At 51.5% G+C, this 21,970-nt stretch overlaps 1 protein-coding gene across 5 annotated transcripts in view; it reads left to right on the plus strand.

Annotated features, from left to right (window-relative positions):
• Positions 1 to 21,546, plus strand: part of LOC100342095 (mitochondrial inner membrane m-AAA protease component AFG3L1) — a 44,113-nt gene extending 22,567 nt beyond the window's left edge. For all 5 annotated transcript variants that reach the window (XM_008251957.5, XM_008251956.5, XM_008251958.5 and 2 more), the window contains 9 exons: positions 4,615 to 4,752; positions 4,880 to 5,033; positions 8,275 to 8,382; positions 8,957 to 9,082; positions 17,621 to 17,731; positions 19,245 to 19,360; positions 19,906 to 20,106; positions 20,187 to 20,381; positions 20,497 to 21,546. In XM_008251957.5, coding sequence (XP_008250179.3) covers positions 4,615 to 4,752; positions 4,880 to 5,033; positions 8,275 to 8,382; positions 8,957 to 9,082; positions 17,621 to 17,731; positions 19,245 to 19,360; positions 19,906 to 20,106; positions 20,187 to 20,381; positions 20,497 to 20,715 — 1,368 coding nt within the window. In that variant the 3' untranslated portion in view covers positions 20,716 to 21,546. The remainder of the gene's footprint in view (positions 1 to 4,614; positions 4,753 to 4,879; positions 5,034 to 8,274; positions 8,383 to 8,956; positions 9,083 to 17,620; positions 17,732 to 19,244; positions 19,361 to 19,905; positions 20,107 to 20,186; positions 20,382 to 20,496) is intronic.
• Positions 21,547 to 21,970: the final 424 nt, after the last annotated feature.

Genomic DNA, 21,970 nt, shown 5'->3' on the forward strand with positions numbered 1-21,970 from the left:
AGATTTATTTTATTTATTTGAAAGAGTTAACAAAGAGAGGTAGAGACAGAGAGAAAAGTCTTCCATCCACTGGTTCACTCCCCAGATGGCTGCAACAGTCGGAGCTGCGCTGATCCGCAGCCAGGAGCCAGGAACTTCCTCTGGGTCTCCGACGTGGGTGCAGGGGCCCAAGGACCTGGGCCATCCTCTGCTGCTTTCCCAGGCCATAGCAGATAGCTAGATCGTAAATGGAGCAGCTGGGACCAGAACTGGCACCTGTATGGGATGCCGGCGCTTCAGGCCAGGGCTTTAACCCACTGCATTGCAGCACTGGCCGGCCCCATGTGTACCTTTTTTTTTTTTTTTTTTTTTTTTTTTTGACAGGCAGAGTGGACAGTGAGAGAGAGAGACAGAGAGAGAAAGAGAGAGAGAAAGGTCTTCCTTTGCCGTTGGTTCACCCTCCAATGGCTGCCGCTGCAGCCGGCGCACCGCGCTGATCCGATGGCAGGAGCCAGGATCCAGGTGCTTTTCCTGGTCTCCCATGGGGTGCAGGGCCCAAGCACCTGGGCCATCCTCCACTGCACTCCCTGGCCATAGCAGAGAGCTGGCCTGGAAGAGGGGCAACCGGGACAGAATCCGGCGCCCCAACCGGGACTAGAACCCGGTGTGCCAGCGCCGCAAGGTGGAGGATTAGCCTATTGAGCCACGGCGCCGGCCCCCATGTGTACCTTTTAACTTAAAAAGCATGTCCGTCCTTTGACTTTAGTTCCAGTGAGCAAAAATCTGTTAAATGTCCTGTGTAAACCACAGATTTTCTATAATTTCACTTCTCTAAATTGAAGCAGGAAGTTACTTAAAGGCAGTTTGAGCAAAATCCTTCCATTCTTTCAATGTTTTTTTTTTTTTTCTAACCTACTCAGCTTGACATCACTTTTTAAAAAAATTGTCTTAACTGCTGTGCCAAATACCTACCTGCTCCTCAACTTAGTTTTTTATGAAACAGCTTTTTTTGCTTCTGTTTTATGAATTATCTAACATTAAATTACATAATTAAAACAATAAATAGGGGCAGATGCTGGGGTTGCCCATGTCCCATGTTAGAGTGCCTGGTTGTTGTCCTGGCTACTCGACTTCTGATTTAGCTTCCTGTTCATGGACATTCCGGGAAGCAGCAGATGACGACTCAAGTGCTGGAGTCCCTGCGACCCATGTGGGAGACCCAGATGGAATTCTGAGCTCCTTATTTTGGCCTGGCCCAGTCTCTGCTGTTGTTGGCATTTGGGTGGTAAACCAGTGGGTGGAAGATCTTGATTTCTCTGCTGTCTCTCTCCTCTCTCTCTTTTTCTGCCTTTTGAATTTAAAACAACAGTGAGTACAACTCAAATGAACAGGTTAGAGATTAGATCTTGCTGCTCTTACCAGGGATACAGCCTGGCAGGTAGGACAGGAATGTGCAGCCAGCCTGGTGGTTGCATCCAGGAGGTCAGGAGAATCAGAGTAGCTGGCAGTACAGTGACTCTCGGCTTGCAGGAGAGATGCCGAGTAGAGGGCCTTCTTGCAGTTGTGGGCTCTTTGGGGCCTGTCAGAGGGCATGGATTTTTTTCCAGTTAAGATTTGCACCTCACAGCCGGCGCCGTGGCTCACTAGCCTAATCCTCCGCCTTGCGGCGCCGGCACACCGGGTTCTAGTCCCGGTCAGGACACCGGATTCTGTCCCGGTTGCCCCTCTTCCAGGCCAGCTCTCTGCTGTGGCCAGGGAGTGCAGTGGAGGAGGCCCAAATGCTTGGGCCCTGCACCCCATGGGAGACCAGGAGAAGCACCTGGCTCCTGCCATCGGATCAACATGGTGCGCCGGCTGTGGCGGCCATTGGAGGGTGAACCAACGGCAAAAGGAAGACCTTTCTCTCTGTCTCTCTCTCTCACTGTCCACTCTGCCTGTAAAAAAAAAAAAAAAAGATTTGCACCTCACACAGGCCATGAGCCTTTAGGTCATCTCGGCTCTGGACCAGGCCAAGTAGGACTGCTGGTGTAGAATGGTGCTTTGACAACACCCGCACCCTTGCAGTAGCCTCCTCTCTCCGCAGCACCTTCCCACAGGTTGGGCACTGCTGGACAGTTTGTTCTGCACAATAAGCACAAAAAATCAGCAGCCAGTCTGAGCCTGGGGGTGGAGCCAGGGGAAGTGTGTGTGTTAACGGCTTTGGTGCATGTTGAGGTGTGTGAGTCTGGCAGCTACACCAAGGCCTTTTGTTCCCTGGTGCAGCTTTGCCAGCCACCAGCAGTGGCCGGTCTCCTGATGGGGTGGGTGCAGGTGCTTCTGTTCTTTTCCGAATGTGTTTAATGTGCTTGTATGTATTGGGCAGTACCTGTAATGAAGGAGGTGGGTGATACTCTCAGGTACCAAAAGAGGCCTCTCACCTGCAGTGTTAGTCTCTGTCCCCCGGCTGGGCTGAACTGCTGTGAGAGACAGGCCCTGTCAGCTTACCTTTTGCTTCATGGGCTCCAGACTATGCTATGGATTCCAGGAACCAGTGAGGTCAGGGTTTTCCAGCTCCTGCTGGGTATGAAGTGTGATGATTTCGCAGCCTCCCCTGTGAGATGGCATCACCTGCTGTGCTGTGGTCGCAGTGGATGTATTTCCCGAGTGTGTTTTCTCAGTTAGACATGGCGTGCCAGTGATGTTCCCGCCACCCTCATGCCCTCTGGCATGTTCTCACACATTGTATCTCATGGAGGGTTACACTGTCCACGTGTGGGCTGAGGTGTGCTACACTCACATCCATGCTGTGTGAAAGGGGGGCTTGTGTGACCCTGCCAGGGGAGAAGGGGAGCTCTAGCGCCTGGTGGGTGAGTGACTGTGCCTTTGATATAAATGTTTTGTTTTGTGTTTTCTTTCTTTCTTTCTTTCTTTCTTTCTTTCTTTCTTTCTTTCTTTCTTTCTTTCTTTCTTTCTTTCTTTCTTTCTTTCTCTCTTTCTCTCTTTCTCTCTTTCTCTCTTTCTCTCTTTCTCTCTTTCTCTCTTTCTCTCTTTCTCTCTTTCTCTCTTTCTTTCTCTCTTTCTTTCTCTTTCTTTCTCTCTTTCTTTCTCTCTTTCTTTCTCTCTTTCTTTCTCTCTTTCTCTCTTTCTCTCTTTCTCTCTTTCTTTCTCTCTTTCTTTCTCTTTCTTTCTCTCTTTCTTTCTCTCTTTCTTTCTCTCTTTCTTTCTCTCTTTCTCTCTTTCTCTCTTTCTCTCTTTCTTTCTTTCTTTCTTTCTTTCTTTCTTTCTTTCTTTCTCTCTTTCTTTCTTTCTTTTCCTCCCTCCCTCCCTCCCTCCTTCCCTCCCTTCCTTCCTTCCTTCCTTCCTTCCTTCCTTCCGATTTTATTTGAAAGGCAGTGTTATAGACAGAGATCTTCCGTCTGATGGTTCACTCCTCAAATGGCTACAACAGCCAGAGCTGGAGCCAGGAGCTTCTTCTGGGTCTCCCAGGCGGGTGCGGGGGCCCAAGGACTTGGGCCATCTTTTGCTGCTTTCCTAGGCCATAGCAGAGAGCTAGTTCAGAAGTGGAGCGGCTGGGTCTGGAACCAGCACCCATATGATATGCTGGCACTACAGGCAGAGGCTAACCTACTGTGTCACAGCGCTGGTCCCTGTTTTTCTTCTGAAAGGTAACAGAAACCTGGATTGTGAGCCCACATCTTTAGACTATAAAAGGAACAGTCTAAGTGCCGCTACTTCTGCTTTAATATTCAGTTTTCTGATAATACATAAAATGTTGTGTGGGCAAGAATTGTTGTTATTTTTAACTTTAAATCAGTGTAGAAAAAGGCAAGTCACAGGTGCCATCAACACACAGACAGCCGTTCTGCACAACTGCCGAACACCTGAAACTTGGGGCTTTCCAGCTTTGGTAGCAAAAAGGTTGTAGCACTGAGTTCACTGTGGCCAAAGATTTGGAGAGGTGGCTGCAGTTCATTCCTGGTGGGAGCAGGAATTGGTGCCACGGTTTCTGAGAGCCTCTTGTCCATGCTGATGAACGTTAGGCCCTGTGATACAGCGGCAGGGGCGGGTGGGGGGGAGACAAAGCGCCCATTTGCTGCGCTGTGTCTGAAACTCTTGAACTTTAATCTTACCAGCAGGCTATACGAGTATAGCCGCAGGCTATACGAGTGGTGCATCAGCCTTAGGAATCTCCTATTTAATAAAAGAAATTCCTAGTCAGGGGCTAGCACTATGGTGCAGTGGGTTAACATCCTGGCCTGAAGTGCCAGCATCCCATATGGGCACCAGTTCGAGACTCGGCTGCTCCACTTCCGAATGTCCTGGCTCTCTGCTGTGGCCTGGAAAAGCAGTAGAAGATGGCACAAGTCCTTGGGCCCCTGCACCCACGTGGGAGACCTGGAAGAAGCTCCTGGCTCCTGGCTTTGGATCATCGCAGCTCTGGCCATTGCAGCCATATGGGGAGTGAACCATCGGATGGAAGACCTCTCTCTCTCTCTGCCTCTCCTCTCTCTAACTCTGACTTTCAAATAAATAAATAAATCTTTAAAAAAAAAAATAAATAAAAGAAATTCCTAGTCAAATCTAAAGAGAAACAGGACTCGCGCTTCTGTATACCCCCTGTCCCCCTTTAAGAACCAGTGTCATTTTCTGTTCCAGGGAGCAATGCTTACTGGTCCTCCTGGTACTGGCAAAACACTTCTTGCCAAAGCGGCTGCAGGGGAAGCCAGCGTGCCCTTCATCACTGTGAACGGGTCAGAGTTCCTGGAAATGTTTGTCGGCGTTGGGCCAGCGAGGGTAGGTGCTGTACAAGGTACCAGAATGCCTCTCCCTGGTGTGGCTGATCTACTCATGCAGCACCCACTGGGTGTGAGTGCCGATACACCAGAGCAGTGACAAGTGAGACCCTGCATTCCTGTTTCAGGTGCGTGACATGTTCACAATGGCCCGGAGAAATGCTCCTTGTATCTTGTTCATCGATGAGATTGATGCAATTGGTAGGAAGCGGGGCCGTGGGCACTTGGGAGGCCAGAGCGAGCAAGAGAACACCTTGAACCAGATGCTTGTGGAAATGGATGGTGAGTAGGTGCTCCTGTTCCAGGCCTGTGGTGTCGGCGTTGCCTGCAGAGCCTAGGTTCCCAGGAACCATCTTGGCAGGAAGTCACTGACCTGGCTCCAGATTTTGTTTTTATAAAGTTGCTCCCTGGAGGAGAATACCTAACTGTTCAGGTTTTGTTTTGCTTTTGATTTATTTAAGCTTCTTAAAAAATATTTACTTATTTGAAAGAGGGACAGGAAAAGGGAGAGTCTGAGACAGATCTCTATCTGCTAGGTCACTCCCCAAGTGGTCATAAAAGCTGAGGTTGGCCCAGGCTGAACCCAGGAATGCAGAACCTCGTCCAGGTGTCCCACTGGTTGGCAAGGGCCCAAGTACTTGAGCCATCTTTTGCTGCTTCCCAGGTGCGTTAGCAGGGAGCTGGATTGGCTGCAGAACAGTGCAGCTGGGACTCAAACCAGCACTTTGACGTGGATACTGGAATTGCAAGAGGCAGTTGAACCTGCTGTACCACAGTGCTTGCCCCCCATTCAGTTTTTAGGACAACTGTTCTAAGGCACACAAGGTGGAAAAAGCTGCATTAGATTTGCCCAGTGTTCCCCAGTGCTCTAAAACAGTGTGAGGGCAAATGCACTCGCTTGCTTCCAGCAGCAGGTAGATGAACCTTGTGCTGATAGGATGGTCTGGACGCAGACCACACTGCTTCTTCTCTAACCCTGACTCCAGCTTCCCTCCCTACCCAGGCCTGCTCCCTCCAGGGTGAGTCTAGCCTGTCAGCCTTGTTGAAGCTTCTAGAATGTGGCTAGGCATTTATGCTATTTAAAAGATTTTTGGGGGCTGGCGTTGTGGTGTAGCAGGTTAAGCCTCCGCCTGCAATGCTGCCATCCCATACGGGTGCTGGTTTGAGTCCCTGCTGTTCTACTTGCGATCCAGCTCTCTGCCAATGTGCCTGGGAAAGCAGTAGCAGATGACCCAAGTGTTTGGGTCCCTGCATCCACATGGGAGATCCTAAGACGCTCCAGGCTCCTGGCTTCAGCCTGGCCGTTGAGGCCATTTGGGGAGTGAACCAGTGGATGGATGAGCTCTCTTGCTCTCTCCTCTCTCTATAGCTCTGCCTTTCAAATAAAACAATAAATAAATCTTTTAAAAATGTTTTTTCATTTGAAAAGCAGAGTGAGAGTGAAAGAGATTGATCTTCCATCAGCTGGTACATTCCCCAGTTGCCTGTAATAATTTGTGCTGTGCTAGGCTGAAGCCAGGAGCCAGGAACTCTTGGGTTACCCATGGAGGTGGTAGGGACCCAAGCATTGAACCATCACAGGTGCATCTGAGTAGGAAGCTGGATAAGAAGCAGAGTCAGGACCTGAACCAGACACTCCAGTATAGGGTTGAGTGTCCCACAGGGTATCCTAAGTGCTGTATTTCAGTGACCACCCCTTAATGCCAACTTTTTTTTTTTTTTAATTTTTTATTTGAAAGCCAGAGAGAGAAGGAGAGAGAGAGAGAGAGAGAGAGAGATAAAGAGAAAGATGTTCCACCCACTGGGGCTGGGCCAGGCCAAAGCCAGGAGCCTGGAACTCCATCTGGGTCTCCCATGTGGGAGCCCAAGTACTGTGGCTTTTCTGCTGCTTTCCCAGGCATGTTGACAGGGAGCTGGATCTGAAGTAGAGCAGCCGGGACTGCTGCTTATATGGGATGCTTATATATGCTGCTTGTATGCTGCTTATACGGGACATCACTTACATGGGATGCTGACATCTCAGGCAGTGCCTTAACCTACTGTGCCATGACGCCAGCCCCAGTGCCAGTTTTTGACTTTGTAAAATTTGTCATCGGACCTTTGGCCCATTTGTCGTCACTGTGGCTCCGTGATGCACTAGGGAAGTCACAGGGCTCAGCATCTAGCTGTCTTCCCAGCTGTGGTTTATTGTAGCAGAAATATCCAGAAGAAAACAGGAAGCAGTGAGGAGAAGTCTGGGGAGCCCAAGCGATCCCCACGCGTCCTCCTGTGGAATCCCGTGGGATATGCTTGTTTTTCCCAGTAGTGAGTACAGATACAACCCAAGTGCAGATTGTCAACAAGGGAAGACTTGTGAGAGACGCAGTTTTCCAGGATTCCCGTGGGGAGCTGGTCATGTAGACACCCTCTGCCTGGCATGGACCAAAGTTCCAGATACACAAGAGGGTGGCAGGTATTCTGCACAGGCCACCTCCGTGTGCTCAAGTGGTTTGGGTCTAGGGAACCATTCTCGTCGGGATGGTGGAGGTTTTCCCTTGCACTGCTCTTGCTACCAGCAGCCAGTTGAGGTGCTCTGCTGTCTGGGCAGTCCTTAGAGTGGAATGTCTTCCTGTGCATCACTGACTGTTCTATCTTTGGGTGAAGATTTTTTTCCTCTGGGGAAGACATGTGCTGCCAGCTGCCCCTCAGGGTCACCACTGACCAACTCCTCCTTGGAAAAGATTTTTTTTTTTCCTTTTTCTTGGATTTGGAGGAAGAGACAGATGAGTTTTCCATTCCATTTTTCTGAGGAGCCTGAGACTTTTGGTAGAAGGCCTTTAGGAAGTCAGCAGACAAGCCTGCTGTGCTGACAACTTCCTGCACAAGCCAGAAGACACTTCTAGGATATTTCTTGTCTTAAGGATCCCATAGCAATTCCGAATAGATTCGGTATCAGGAGGAGCCGACTGGAGAGAGGAATGGAGGCTGGGTGGGACAGCGGCTCGCCGGCCTCCTCTTGCCCTTCCTGCCTATGGGGCAGTCAGTTCTCTATGCTGCCCCTTGCCTGCCCTCATGTAGTCTGTCTGGGTCTGCAAGCCCACAAGGACCTGGATGTATGCAGATCTTGTAGGTAATGAATGAATCAGGACCCATGCCCTGGAGCTTGATGACACCCTGGCCCACGTTCTCCATACTCCGTGCTGAAGAATACTTGGTTAACCAGCAGAAGCAGGTGCATCAGTTGAGAACCAAGAACCAGAGGTGAAGCCTTTATGAGACGTCCTTTCTGGGAAGAGTCAGCAGACCACTGGGCGAGGACTCATCCCTGCCTCACGACCCTTTGCAGTGGAGTCTGGAGCGAGCAGAGTGAGGGTGGGAGTTAACCAAGCATGGGCCGTGTCTGAAAAGACAGGGCAGGTATGCGCGAGGGGCAGTGGGATGTGTTCCCAGTACCAGGTAGATGCCAGGGCTGGCCTGAATCTTCCCTGAGGTCGTACGTGTGCTTAGTCCTCCTTCCATGCTCACCTGCTTCTCTTGTGTCCAGGGTTCAACTCCACCACCAATGTTGTTGTATTGGCCGGCACCAACCGCCCTGACATCCTTGACCCAGCATTGATGCGGCCAGGCCGGTTTGACCGTCAGATTTACCTTGGTGAGTCTGCCACTTGCTTGGGTGCTTAGTTTTGGGCCTTGTCTCCTGGGGCTAAAGGTTTGATTAGATCACTTGCTGTGCGTGTGGGAGTGGTTTTACTGGGGATCCTGAAGCTGTTAGGGCTTGGAGCTGTGAGAGTGATGTAGCAGATTTATGTTCTTCAGGTTTTATTTGTGCAGTGTTATAAACACTTGATCATTTGGAAGATAAGACTTTACCCCTTGGCTTTCACCCTGACAGTCAGCCATCTGCGTCTTCTCTGATTTTCCAGTTAGAAAATATTAATCATGTGTGGACGTCCCCCTGTTGCTTAGGGCAGCCCTTGTTTTGCTTGCTGTCAGGTTGCATGGCCCTGGGAATGGATTTAACATTGGCCTGAGGCATTCAGGAAGGGGTTAATATGCTGCAGCACCAAAGGCAGGTGTGGTGCTTTGGGCTGTTTCTGCCATTGCTCACTGGCTCTGGGGCTCCCTTTGGATGACCCCTGCTGCTCTTGCAGGTGTGTGAAGTGGCTGTGTGTGAGCAGGTTGGGAAATCCCAGAAAGCACAGAACCCATGTGCCTCTCTCTGTTAGGACCCCCTGACATCAAAGGCAGGTCCTCCATCTTCAAGGTCCACTTGTGTCCACTGAAGTTGGAAGAGAGCCTCAGGAAGGACACCCTGGCAAGGAAGCTGGCAGCGCTCACTCCGGGCTTCACTGGTGAGTGCTGTCTGCCGGGTGCCTCTGGCCTGGGGCAGGAACCGTGCATGCTTGCTGTTTTGGGGAGGTTAGTGGTCCTGCCCTTTCAGGCCTGGCACGTGCTCGCTTTTGTCTGTGAAACTTTGAAGCAGGTTGATTCATTTCAAAGGCCTCATTTGAAATCAAGGCTAATTTGTCCTCATTTGAATTTCTGCTTTAATTCTGTTCAGTCTTTACTGCAGACACCAAAATAATGTCTGAGGAAAGATCCACTGACATGATCACTCACGGTACCTTTTATTCTTTTTGGTTTTTAGTTTATTTATTTATTTGAACAGCAGAGTTACAGAGAGGCAGAGGCAGAGATAGAAAGAGGTATCTTCCATCCACTGTTTCACTCCCCATATGGCTGCAATGGCCAGAGCTGCGCTGATCCAAAACCAGGAGCCAGGAGCTTCTTCCAGGTCTCCCACGTGGGTGCAGGGGCCCAAGGACTTGGGCCATCTTCTGCTTTCCCAGGACATAGCAGAGAGCCAGATTGGAAGTGGAGCATCCAGGACTTGAACCGGTGTCCATTTTGGATGACGGCAATGCAGGCAGCCACTTTATCCTCTATGCCACAGCTCCAGCCCCTACTTTTTATTCTTGACCTTGAGCTCCCTGCTGGGTGGTTCTTTGCTTTCCTGTCTTCTTAATTAAAAACCAATCTCCTGTGCTTGGAAATTTTTTTTCCCTCCCTGGGTGATAGAAATCCCAGGACCAGTGGAGATGTCCAAGGGGTCTCCTGCCATGCTCGTTCCCTACAGTGCAGCCATTGCAAGCCTCAGTGCCTTGTGGTTACTGTGGTAAGCCACTGACCCACAGCCATCTGCCTCTGCCACCGCTGGGACAGTGGATTATGAAGCCTCGTCCCCTCTAGCTGCCTCGTCTCCCATTGCCCCACAGTGTCCTGCTCAGTGCTGCATTCAGAGTGCACACTTGTCCGCTGTAGGGTGATGAGGGGTTCTTGCCAGGCTGACAGGTGAAGGGCCGTATCGGTCCTCATGCTGGGAGTATGCTTCTTAGCTTTAGTTCTCTCCCCTTGCAGACTGCAGGTGTCTACTTAGGTACTGAAGTGAAACCAGAATAAATTACCAGACTTTAGGTTTTTTCTGCCCTTCATAGGGGAGTTCAGTACAGGATGGCTTAGCACTGCTGCTCCTCAGAGATAGCTCAGCACTGCCCCTGCTCCCCCACCGGGATGACTGAGCACTGCTCCCCCGCAGGGATGACTCAGCAGGATAGCCCAGCATTGCCCCTCAGCAGGGATGACTCAGCACTGCCCCTGCTCCCCCACAGGGATAACTCAGCACTGCCCCTGCTCTCTGCAGCAGGGATGACTGAGCACTGCTTCCCCGCAGGGATGACTCAGCAGGATAGCCCAGCATTGCCCCTCAGCAGGGATGACTCAGCACTGCCCCTGCTTCCCCACCGGGATGACTGAGCACTGCTCCCCCACAGGGATGACTCAGCAGAATAGCCCAGCGTTGCCCCTCAGCAGGGACTACTCAGCACTGCCCCTGCTCCCCCACCGGGATGACTCAGCACTGCCCCTGCTCCCTGCAGCAGGGATGACTGAGCACTGTTCCCCTGCAGGGATGACTCAGCAGGGTAGCTCAGCATTGACCCTCAGCAGGGATGACTCAGCACTGCCCCTGCTCCCCCGCAGAGATGACTCAGCAGGATAGCCCAGCATTGCCCCTCAGCAGGGATGACTCAGCACTGCACCTGCTCCCCCACAGGGATGACTCAGCACTGCCCCTGCTCCCTGCAGCAGGGATGACTGAGCACTGCTCCCCTGCAGGGATGACTCAGCACTGCTCCTCAGTAGGGATGGCTGAGGACTGTTCCGCTGCAGGGATGACTCAGCAGGATAGCCCAGCGTTGCCCCTCAGCAGGGATGACTCAGCACTGCTCCCCAGCAAGGATGGCTGAGCACTGCTCCCTTGCGGGGATGACTCAGCACTGCTCCTTGGTAGGGATGACTGAGCAAGGATGATTAAGTACCCCCTTAGCAGGTTGACTGCAGAGATGACTTAGCCCCAGAACTCACTGTGGGTTTTGCTGTGCCAGAGAGGAGAGGCAGACAAACCCTCTGTGGATATGGAGGTGCTAAACACAGAGAACTGTGCTCAGCACTGTTGACACATTCTCAAAAGACACAAAAATAATGACCAGTTGTAGAGCTCCAGTAGTTCTGTTGAGACCACCCTCTCTCCCTATGTGCTACAGGCCTCTCTGAAAGAGACCCAGCCATTTTAAACTTAGTTGTTCCCTTGGAAACATGGCAGCTTAAAATTCCCTTTTATGGTCTCTGTTCACTTTTTGTTTTAACTATAAAGTTTCAATAAAAATGAAAGAACAAACAAAACGGCTGGGGCTGGCACTGTGGTGTAGTGGGTAAAGCCACCGCCTGCACTGCCAGCATCCCATACGGGCTCCGGTTCGAGTCCTAGCTGCTCCACTTCCAATCCAGCTCTCTGCTGTGGCCTGGGAAACCAGTAGAAGATGGCCCAAATCCTTGGGCCCCTGCACCCGCATGGGAGACCCAGAAGAAGCTACTGGTTCCTGGCTTCGGACTGACCCAGCTCCGTCTGTTGTGGCCCTTTGGGGAATGAACCAGCAGATGGAAGACCTCTCTCTCTCTCCTCTCTGTAACTCTTTCAAGTAAATAAATATATCTTAAGAACAAAACAAAACAAAAAAAACCCTCAGCTAACGATTATGGAGAAAATTGCAGATTATGCAAAGAAGCAGCTAAGCATGGGATGTTCACAGGAAAGAGAAAGGAAGCTACTGTCCCTGGGGAGCAGAGACTTTGGGCAGACTGAGCAGAGGGATAAAGTCAGCTGTCTTAGAGATGCTCAGAGAGCCAGAGGAGACCTTGGGCAAAACCAGAGGAAACCAGAAGTGTTTGTCTCAACGAGTGTGGAGGCGGAGGAAAGACATGGAAGTAAGGGGGAACCAGATAGAACATCTGGAGCTGAAAAGTGCTGTAATGAAAACAGAAGCTCGCTGGACGACTTCACAGGTTTGATCAGACAGGAGACGCTGACCGCAAACCTGAAAGTAGCTTGATGGCTTGTTCAGTCTGAGCCGCAGAAAGGAAAAAGGGTGAAGAATGAACAGGGCCTCAGGGATCCGCAGTCGTATGCCACCCAGCATTGTGGGCGTTCCAGAAGACAGGGAATAGGGACAGAAAGTATTTCAAGACACTTTGGGTCATACCATTCTAAATTGGATAGCAGACATGAAATCTGCTTACCTGAGAAGCTCAGTGACAAACTCTGAGAAATCCTCATTGAGACACATGGGCAAACTGTCAGAAGCTGAAGATAGAATCTTTTTGGTTTTTGTTTGTTTGTTTTGTTTTTGACAGGCAGAGTGGACAGTGAGAGAGAGAGACAGAGAGAAAGGTCTTCCTCTTCTGTTGGTTCATTCCCACAATGGCTGCTGCGGCTGGCGTGCCGCGCTGATCCGAAGGCAGGAGCCAGGTGCTTCTCCTGGTCTCCATGGGGTGCAGGACCCAAGCACTTGGGCCATCCTCCACTGCACTCCCTGGCCACAGCAGAGAGCTGGACAGGAAGAGGATCTACTGGGACAGAATCCGGTGCCCCAACCGGGACTAGAACCCGGTGTGCTGGCACCGCAAGGTGGAGGATTAGCCTAGTGAGCTGCGGCGCCAGCCATGAAGATAGAATCTTGAAGCAGTGAGGAGAAGAGATGCTTCATGTGTAATAAGGGAGCCTCAGCAGTATTGACGACTGCTTTCCACCAGAAGCTGCAGACTGCAATCTACAGCTAACACATTGAAAATGCTGAGAGGAAAAGATATTAACTTAGAATTCTCTGCCAGATTTGTCCATCAAGAAAGAAGCAGGAGGGCCAGCACTGCGGTACAGCGGCTTAAGTTGGATCTGCCTGCATCCCATATTGCAGTGTCGGCTTGAGTCCTGCCTGTTCCACTTAGAATCTGGCTCCTGCCAGTGAGCTGGGGAAGACACTGGAAGATGGCCTATGTACTTGGGCCCCTGCCACCCATATTGGAGACCAGGATGGAGTTCCTCACCCTTGGCTTTGGCCCTGCCCAGACCTGGCTGTTGCGATCCTCTGAGGGAATAAACCAGGAAATCAAAGATCTCTCTGTCTCTCTCTGTAATTCTTGCTCTCTGTTACTCTGCCTTTCATATAAATAAGTAAATCCTTAAATAAATAAGTGGCCCTGCATTGTGGCGGAGTAGGTTCTACCACCCCCTATGACACTAGAATCTCCTGTTGGACTGCCAGTTTGAGTCCCAGCTGCTCTGCCTGTGATCCAGCTGATGTGCCTAGGAACACAACAAAAGATTACCCAAGTAATTCAGCCCCTGCCACCCAAGTGGGCGACCAGAATAGAGTTCCTGGCTTCTGGCTTTGGCCTGACCTACTAACCTGGCTGTTGTCATTTGGGGAGTAAAATCAGTGGGTGAAAGATTCCTCTCTGTCTGTCTGTCTCTGTCTCTATCTTGCTCAGCCTTTTCAATAAATAAATGAATCTTTAAAAAAAAAAAAAAGGAATGAAGAGAGGGTATTTGGTGCAATGGTTAAGATGCCGCTTGGGGTCCTTGCAGCCCATGTCAGAGTGCCTGGGTTTGTATTCTGGCTCCACTCCTGATTCAGCCTCCTGCCCTTCCCACCCTAGAAAGCAGCAATGATGGCTCAATACTTTGGTCTCCCGCACCAACATGGGAGACCTGGGTTGGGTTCTGGGCCCTTGGCGCTGTCCTGGGCCAGCCCTGGCTGTTGTCAGCATTTAAGGAGTGAGCCAGCAGATGGAAGAGCTCTGTCTCGCTGTTTATAGAATTTGATTTGAGACTCATTCACTGAGTTTTTGTGACGTTCGGGAAGGGTTATATATAGTTACAAGGTGGCAGTTGTACAGGCTCACCAAGTTACTTTGTATGTGACTTGTGTTTTCTGTTTAGTTGATTGTGGAAATTTAACATCTTTTCTTAAGAAAATATTTTACTTATTTGTGAGAAAGTAAAAGTAAGTGCTCATCCATTGGTTCATTCCCCAAATGCCTGAAACAGCCAGGGCTTGGCCGTGCTGCAGCCAGGAGCCAAGAACTCCATCCTTGTCTCCCCTGTGGTTAGCAGATGCGTCAGCAAGAAGCTGGATTGGAGGCAGAGCAGCCAGGTCTTGAACTGCCACTCTGATACAGGATGCCTGCTGAATTGGAAGTGGAGTAGCCAGTACTCAAAACTAGCATTCCAATCGGTAGCTTAACTTCCTGTGCCACAATGCCTGTCCCAGTCAGTTGGTCTTTTTTTTTTTTTTTTTTAATTTTTTGACAGGCAGAGTTAGACAGTGAGAGAGAGAGTTATAGACAGAGACTGAGAGAAAGGTCTTCCTTCTGTTGGTTCACTCCCCTAATGGCTGCCACGGCCGGTCTTCCTTCCATTGGTTCATTCCCCAAATGGCCACTATGGCCAGCATGCTGCACTGATCTGAAGCCAGGAGCCAGGTGCTTCTCCTGGTCTCCCATGCGGGTGCAGGGGCCCAAGCACTCGGGCCATCCTCCACTGCCCTCCCAGGCCACAGCAGAGAGCTGGACTGGAAGAGGAGCAACTGGGACTAGTACCCAGCGCCCCAACCGGGACTAGAACCTGGTGTGCCGGCGCCGCAGGCGGAGGATTAGCCAAGTGAGCCATGGCACCGGCCCCCAGTGAGTTGGTCTTTAACAAATAATGCTGCGACAACTGGATGTCCACATACCAAAGAATGAAGTTGGTTCCTTACCTTACACCATATCCAAAAGTGACCTCAAAATGAATAAAAGAACTAAATTTGAGAAACGAAACTTTGTTAAACTTTTTAGAAGGAAATATGGTAAATTCTTGTACCTTGGATTTGGCAATGGTTTTCTTATTATAAAATGAACAAAATTATGTGTTTATTTGAAAGGCAGAGTTGGAGAGAGGGAGGGAGAGAAAGAGATCTTCCATCCACTGGTTCACTCCCCAAATGGCCACAACAGCTGGGGCTGGACAGGCCTTTGATGGTATTTTCTTAAATATGACACAAAGGCTGGCACCACGGCTCAACTTGGCTAATCCTCTGCCTGCAGCGCCAGTACCCCGGGTTCTGGTCCCGGTTGGGGTGCTGGATTCTGTCCCGATTGCTCCTCTTCCAGTCCAGCTCTCTGCTGTGGCCCGGGAGTGCAGTGGAGGATGGCCCGAGTGCTTGGGCCCTGCACCCACATGAGAGACCAGGAGGAAGCACCTGGCTCCTGGCTTCAGATCAGTGCAGCGCGCTGGCCGTAGCAGCCATTTGGGGAATGAACCAATGGAAGGAAGACCTTTCTCTCTGCCTCTCTCTCTCACTGTCTTACTCTGCCTGTCAAGTAAATAAATATACAAAAACCATAAGCAGGAATGAAAAAATAGATAAATTGGATGTCAACACAGTTAAAATCTTTTGTACCAAAGGACGCCACCAACAAAGTGGAGGAAAAAAATCTACAGAGTGGAAATCTGGTAAGGATCTGGTATCCAGAATATATAATGAGAATTTTTAACTTAACAAAAAGAACTGAGGCCGGCACTATGGCACAGTGGGTTAAAGCGCTGGCCTACAGCACTGGCATCCCATATAGGCACCAGTTCAAGTCCCAGCTGCTCCAGTTCTGATCCATCTCTCTGCTAATGCACCTGGGAAAGCAGTGGAGAATGGCCCAAGTCCTTGGACCCCTGCACCATGGAAGGAGCTGCTGGCTCCTGGCTTCGGATCACTCTCTCTCTCTCTCTCTCTCTCCCTCTCCTCTCTGAGTAACTCTGAATTTCAAATAAATAAATAAATCTTTAAAAAAAAAAAGACAGCAATACTGAGTTGTCAAGGGTGTAGAGAAATGGGAACCTTGCATATTGCCAGTGGGATATAAAATGGTACAACTGCTGTTGAACTCAGTTTGGTACTTCTTTGCAACCCAGCAATTCTACTTCTAGGTGTATACCCAAGAGAATTGAAAATATATTTTCAAATAGACTTGTATATGAATGTTTGTAACAGCATGATTTATTTATAATGGCCGTAAAGTGGAAGAATCCCAAGTATCTACTAGCAGATAAATAGTCAAATAAATTTATTATGCAGAAAGTCACGTGTATTATTCTATTAAACATTTTTTAAAGATTTATTTGAAAAAGTGACAGGGAGAGACGGACATCTTCCCCTGGCTCATTTCCCATATGACTGCAGCTACTGGGGCTTAGGCCAGGCTGAAACCAGGAGCCGCATCTGGGTCTTCCACATGGTAGCAGGAACTCTAGTGCTTGGGCCATCATCTGCCACCTCCCAGATGCCTGAGCAGGAAGCTGGATCCAAAGTGTGGAGTAGCTGACTTGAATTAAGTACTCTGAATAGGGGATACAGGTGTCCCAAACTATAGCTTAATCTGCTGCGCCATAACACCTGCTTCCTCCTCCTCCCCAACAAGTATTATTAATTTACTTTCCTTTTACTTGGAAGGCAGAGAGAGCAGAGAGCTTCCATTTGCTGGTTCACTCCCCACGTGCCTGTAATAGGTGGACCTGGGCAGGAGCCAGCATGTAGGAGCTCAGGACTCAATCTGAGTCTTCCTCTTGGGTAGCAGGGACTCAAGTACTTGAGCTGTTGACTGCTGCTTGCCCGGTTACGTGTTAGCAGGAAGCTGGGATTGGAAGCAGAGCTGGGACTTGAACCCAGGCACTCTGATAAGGATACAGGTGTCCCAGGCAGCAACTTAACCACTGAACAGAACGCCCACCTCTGATTCCATTTATATGAAATGTTCAGAATACTCAGATCCAAGAAGACAGTGGATTACTGACTTTTTTGGGGTGGGAATAGGAATTACATATAAATAGGGCATGAGGATGAAAGGAAGTATCCTAGAACTAGATTATTATAACAGTTGGATTAGTTGTGAAGTTGCTAAAATCCTTGTTGTGTACACTTAAAATGGATGGATGTTAGGGTGTGTGAATTCTACCTCAATGAAATTGTTAAGCAAAAAAATTTGGCTTGGCCGGCGCCGCAGCTCACTAGGCTAATCCTCCGCCTTGCGGCGCCGGCACACTGGGTTCTAGTCCCGGTCGGGGCGCCAGATTCTGTCCCGATTGCTCCTCTTCCAGCCAGCTCTCTGCTGTGGCCAGGGAGTGCAGTGGAGGATGGCCCAAGTGCTTGGGCCCTGCACCCCATGGAGACCAGGAGAAGCACCTGGCTCCTGCCATAGGATCAGCTGCGGTGCGCCGGCCGCAGTGGCCATTGGAGGGTGAACCAACGGCAAAGGAAGACCTTTCTCTCTGTCTCTCTCTCTCTCTGTCCACTCTGCCTGTCAAAAAAAAAAAAAAAAAAAAAAAAGCTTAAAGTCAGTCACTGATGAAGCAGGTCCTGTTGCCATTCTTTGTTGAAGAGAGTTCCCGTCAACAGAACTGATCTGTGTGCAGATCTTGTGGCAGGGAGCACTGACTTGTGACTGTTTCTCCTTTCCTGGGTCAGGTGCTGATATTTCTAACGTTTGCAATGAAGCAGCTCTGATCGCCGCCCGCCACCTAAGTCCTTGTGTTCAGGGGAAGCACTTTGAGCAGGCCATCGAGAGGATCATTGGAGGTGAGCCCAGTCGCCCTGGGGAAGGACGCACTTTTCCAGCTCTGATCCGCTATGCTCGACCAGTTTCTAAACCAGAATTCTGGACTGGGCCTCTCCCAGCAGCTTTCATTTAGGAATAAAGACAGGCCAAATCTTGGATACTGGCTGTGGAAGGCAGAGATGTTTGCTACAAGGAAGAGGACAGGAGTGGGAGAAGCCTTGTGTCATTTGCAGGGGTCATCCCAGGGCTCCTGCTGCCTGGGCTTTCTTGGCACCACACGGATTTTTTTTTTATATGTGTAAGATCTATTTATTTATTTGAAAGGCATAGTTACAGAGAGGGAGGGAGGGAGGAAGGGAGAGAGCTTCCATCCGCTGGTTCACTCAGGTGGCTGCAGTAGCCGGGGCTGGGCCAGGCCAAAGCCAGGAGCTGCATCTGGGTCTCCCATGTGGATGCAAGAGTGCACGTATTTGGGCCGTCCTTGACTGCTTCCCTGGGCACAGTAGCAGGGATGCTAGACCAGAAGTGGAGAAGCAGGCACTCTAACTGGTACCCACGGGGGATGCCAGGATCGTGGGTGGTAACCTAGCTGGCTGTGCCACAGCACCAGCCCCGACCATGCTGATGATAAAGGAATGGATGTTAGTAGGTTGTCTTCAGCTAGGGACTTAGCTCCCTTGCTGTCCCATCTTCCACTCAGTAGACTGGGCAGAGACCACTGTGCATAGCCTCCAGCAGGTTGGGGTGGCCTGGGAGGTCCAGCAGGGAAGTACAGTCAGCAGTGGGTGGGGGTCTCTATGGCAGCCCTAGCTGCAGGTGCCAGGTGCCGCATTGGCTGTGGTGCCCTTGGTGCTGTTCCCGTTTCCTGGGAGGTGACACTCGGCAGCTGTGCTTCTTGATGCAACCCCACACCGTCAGAGCTGCATCTGGGGCGTGGGTGCCGGAGGAGGGAGGCGGTGAGAGCTTGTCCTTGCTGCTCAACTAGTTGCCTTTTTATTGAAGTATAAAATATGCAGAATATGCAATACTGAATAGCCCAATCTAGATGTGCTCGCTGGAATACTCTGGAGGCCCCTGGGGCTCTCAGCTGGTCATCAGAGAGCCACCGCACAGGAGAGGCCAAACTAGTCGTAAGTCTACTCTGCACATGCCCATTGTCTGTGCTTTTCCTTATTCCTGCAGCTGCTGAAGGTGGGCCTAGGAATCACTCCTTGCCCACCTTGCTTAGATGTCCCAGTCATGCTACAGTAAGTGGCTCCCAGAGCCCACTGATGTAAACTGGCCCTCTGAGGCAGCCATGGGATGGAGCCTGGGGCAGAGAGCAGTGGACAGGAACATCCTCTTCAGAGCTGGCACGGGGGTTTCACTGCAGAAGAGAAAGCAGCATGGAGCTGGGGCTTCAGCCATAGTGCCGTCGGGTGTGGAGAGGACCTTGGGGACGCCATGCAGCAGCGGACACAGGCTTTGAGTCTGTGGAGCGGCACCACTGTTGCTCCTGCCTCTCTCTTACTTGCCTGGGAATGTCATTGATAGGCCTCGAGAAGAAGACCCAGGTCCTGCAGCCCAGTGAAAAGGCAACCGTGGCCTACCATGAGGCCGGGCACGCCGTGGTGGGCTGGTTTCTGGAGCACGCAGACCCCCTGCTAAAGGTCAGTTCCTTGCTCTAGCATGCTGTGTGGGCTTGGAGAGACCTCCAGGCCTGGCTATCACCCTCCTGTGCGGCTGTCCAGGTACCAGCCCCTGGCCATACAGGCTTGGGACCCTGAAGGGCTTGCCCCTTTACTTTTCCAGTACAACAATGGTCTTGAATTTGCTAGAAGATTCCCTAGAGGGTGCGAAGGCAGAGCGGAGTTTCCTGGCTCTAGGTGGGGCCTCACCCGCTGACTTCAGGGAGAAGTCCTGATGTTGCGCTTTGCTCCATGCTTTGGATTTGGCTGTTGTCAGTGGAGCCATGCCTTCAGGTTCCTTCAGAGCCTCTGTGGGGTGTGCGTGACAGAGATGGTTTCTGTGTTGACCTCATGAACTGAAGCTCCCTGAGGTGGGGTCCCACTACTCAAGGTGACCTTACTGGTGGGCCGTGGGCCCAGGGCTCTTCTCCCACTCTTGACGGTCAGAGCTGGGGTGATGTGGGTTGGGGTTGCTGCGGGACAGCTGTATTTGGAGCATGACCTGGGTACCGGCTCTTGTCTTGCAGGTGTCCATCATCCCCCGAGGCAAGGGGCTCGGCTATGCCCAGTACCTGCCACGAGAACAGTACCTGTACACACGGGAGCAGCTGTTTGATCGTATGTGCATGATGCTGGGTGGCAGGGTGGCCGAGCAGCTGTTTTTTGGGAAGATCACCACAGGGGCACAGGATGACCTAAGGAAGGTCACACAGAGCGCCTACGCACAGGTATGGGGCAGACATCGCGGGCATGGCCCCAGGTGGCTGTGTGGGGCACAGCTCAGCCTTGGCTCCTCGTGCACTTGCAGATTGTGCAGTTTGGGATGAGTGAGAAGCTGGGCCAGGTGTCGTTTGACTTCCCCCAACAAGGCGAAACCCTGGTGGAGAAGCCCTACAGCGAGGCAACTGCCCAGCTCATCGACGAGGAGGTTCGGCACCTCATCAGCTCTGCCTACGAGCGGACCCTGGAGCTGCTGACCCGGTGCCGGGACCAGGTGGAAAAGGCAAGTAGGGGCGCGGGTCTCAGGGTGGCTCGCGGGTCACGCCCACGCTCGTGGGCCGTGTTTGGAGTGGTGTGAGCCGACTCGGCACCGCCTGAGACATGGGCCGTTGTTGCAGGTGGGCAAGCGGCTCCTGGAGAAGGAGGTGCTGGACAAGGCCGACATGGTGGAGCTCCTGGGCCCCCGACCCTTCGCGGAGACGGCCACATACGAGGAGCTTGTTGAGGGCACTGGCAGCCTAGAAGAGGACACGTCCCTTCCTGAGGGGCTGAAGGGCTGGAACCGTGTACAGGGGGAGGGGGTCCCTGAGCAGCACATGCAGGAAAGCCCCCTATAGCTGTGTGCAGACCTGGCTGCGACCTTGGGTGACCGCTGCTGCCTCTGAGCCTCTGCCGAGTGGCTTCCAGAATCACGGGAACACATGAAAACACCTGGCAACCCCAAGTGGGCCTGTGGGTGAAACCCTGAGAAGTACCAGAGAAGGGCTGCCTGCCAGAGAGGTGGCAGGGGGAGTGTCCCGAGTCTCTGGACCGGGACCAGCAGGGAGAGGCAGCAGGGCTGCAGCCCAGGCCTTTGTACCCTCCTGGGAGCCCTGAGCAAAGGATGTAGCCTCAGACACTTCTGGCAGAGATAGGACACGAGTGTCCGAGTGAGCTTGCCTCTGGAGAAGTGTTAATGCAGGTCATCTTAAAGTCACTCAGAAGACGAGCCTCGACCCAGTGCAGAATCCCCAAAGTTAGAATTAAAAGGAGGAGAATCTGAGCTGGTTATGAAGGGAAGGTCAGGCTGTGAGCCAGGTGAGTGGGAGGCCCGTATGTCCTCACGAAGCCACAGGTGTGTGGCTGAGGGAAGGTTGGAGGGATCTTGGGGGTCCCTCTCGCAGCAAGGTCTCCCTCCTGTGGCAGTTCTGCTCTGAGTGTGAGAGGAAGTTGGGGTTGGGGCGCCTTTCTGACTAGCATGAGTCAGTCTGATTGCCGTGGCTTGGTAACCTTCCTTGTGATTCGTTTTGTTGGGGTCACAGAGAGGCAAGTCTGGACTGAGCCCCCACTGCCCCACTCAGCTCTGTGGGACCGTCTGCAGGTGCCCCAGTGCTTCCTCTGGCCATAGCACCTGTAGATCAGCCATCTTCCTCGTGTTGGCTAGCTCCTCAATAAAAGGAAGGCCAGTTCTGGGTTGTGAGCTCCATGCCTTTCAGGTGCCTTGACCTGAGACAGGCTTGACTTTTTCTTTTTGGTGAGTGTGGTGTGGACCCAGTGCCGCAGATGTGGTGAAGACATCCCTGTGTGCTTCTGCGAGCACATGAGCCTGCCTCCTGGATTCGCCGAAAGCACAGTGGTCCCAGGGCATGAACCAGCAACTGTACCAGCCCTGCCCACCTTGGGGTGGGCAGATGATGTCTGGGTCACATGGTGAAGCTCATGACCCTGGGGAAGGGTGGGGTCACTGCCCCTGAATGCCCGTTGGTTCTCTGCATCTCTGTTGGGAGGAGGCCAAGACCAGACACGGGAACTTGATAGTACATTTTCCAAAGTGTTGTGTCTGCCTCTCAAAGACAGTTTAAACTGGAGACAAGCACATTCAGTTTCCATTAT

This window comes from Oryctolagus cuniculus, chromosome 18, assembly GCF_051225735.1.
Source record: "Oryctolagus cuniculus isolate XC-2025 breed Fujian yellow rabbit chromosome 18, ASM5122573v1, whole genome shotgun sequence".
Taxonomy (NCBI): domain Eukaryota; kingdom Metazoa; phylum Chordata; class Mammalia; order Lagomorpha; family Leporidae; genus Oryctolagus; species Oryctolagus cuniculus.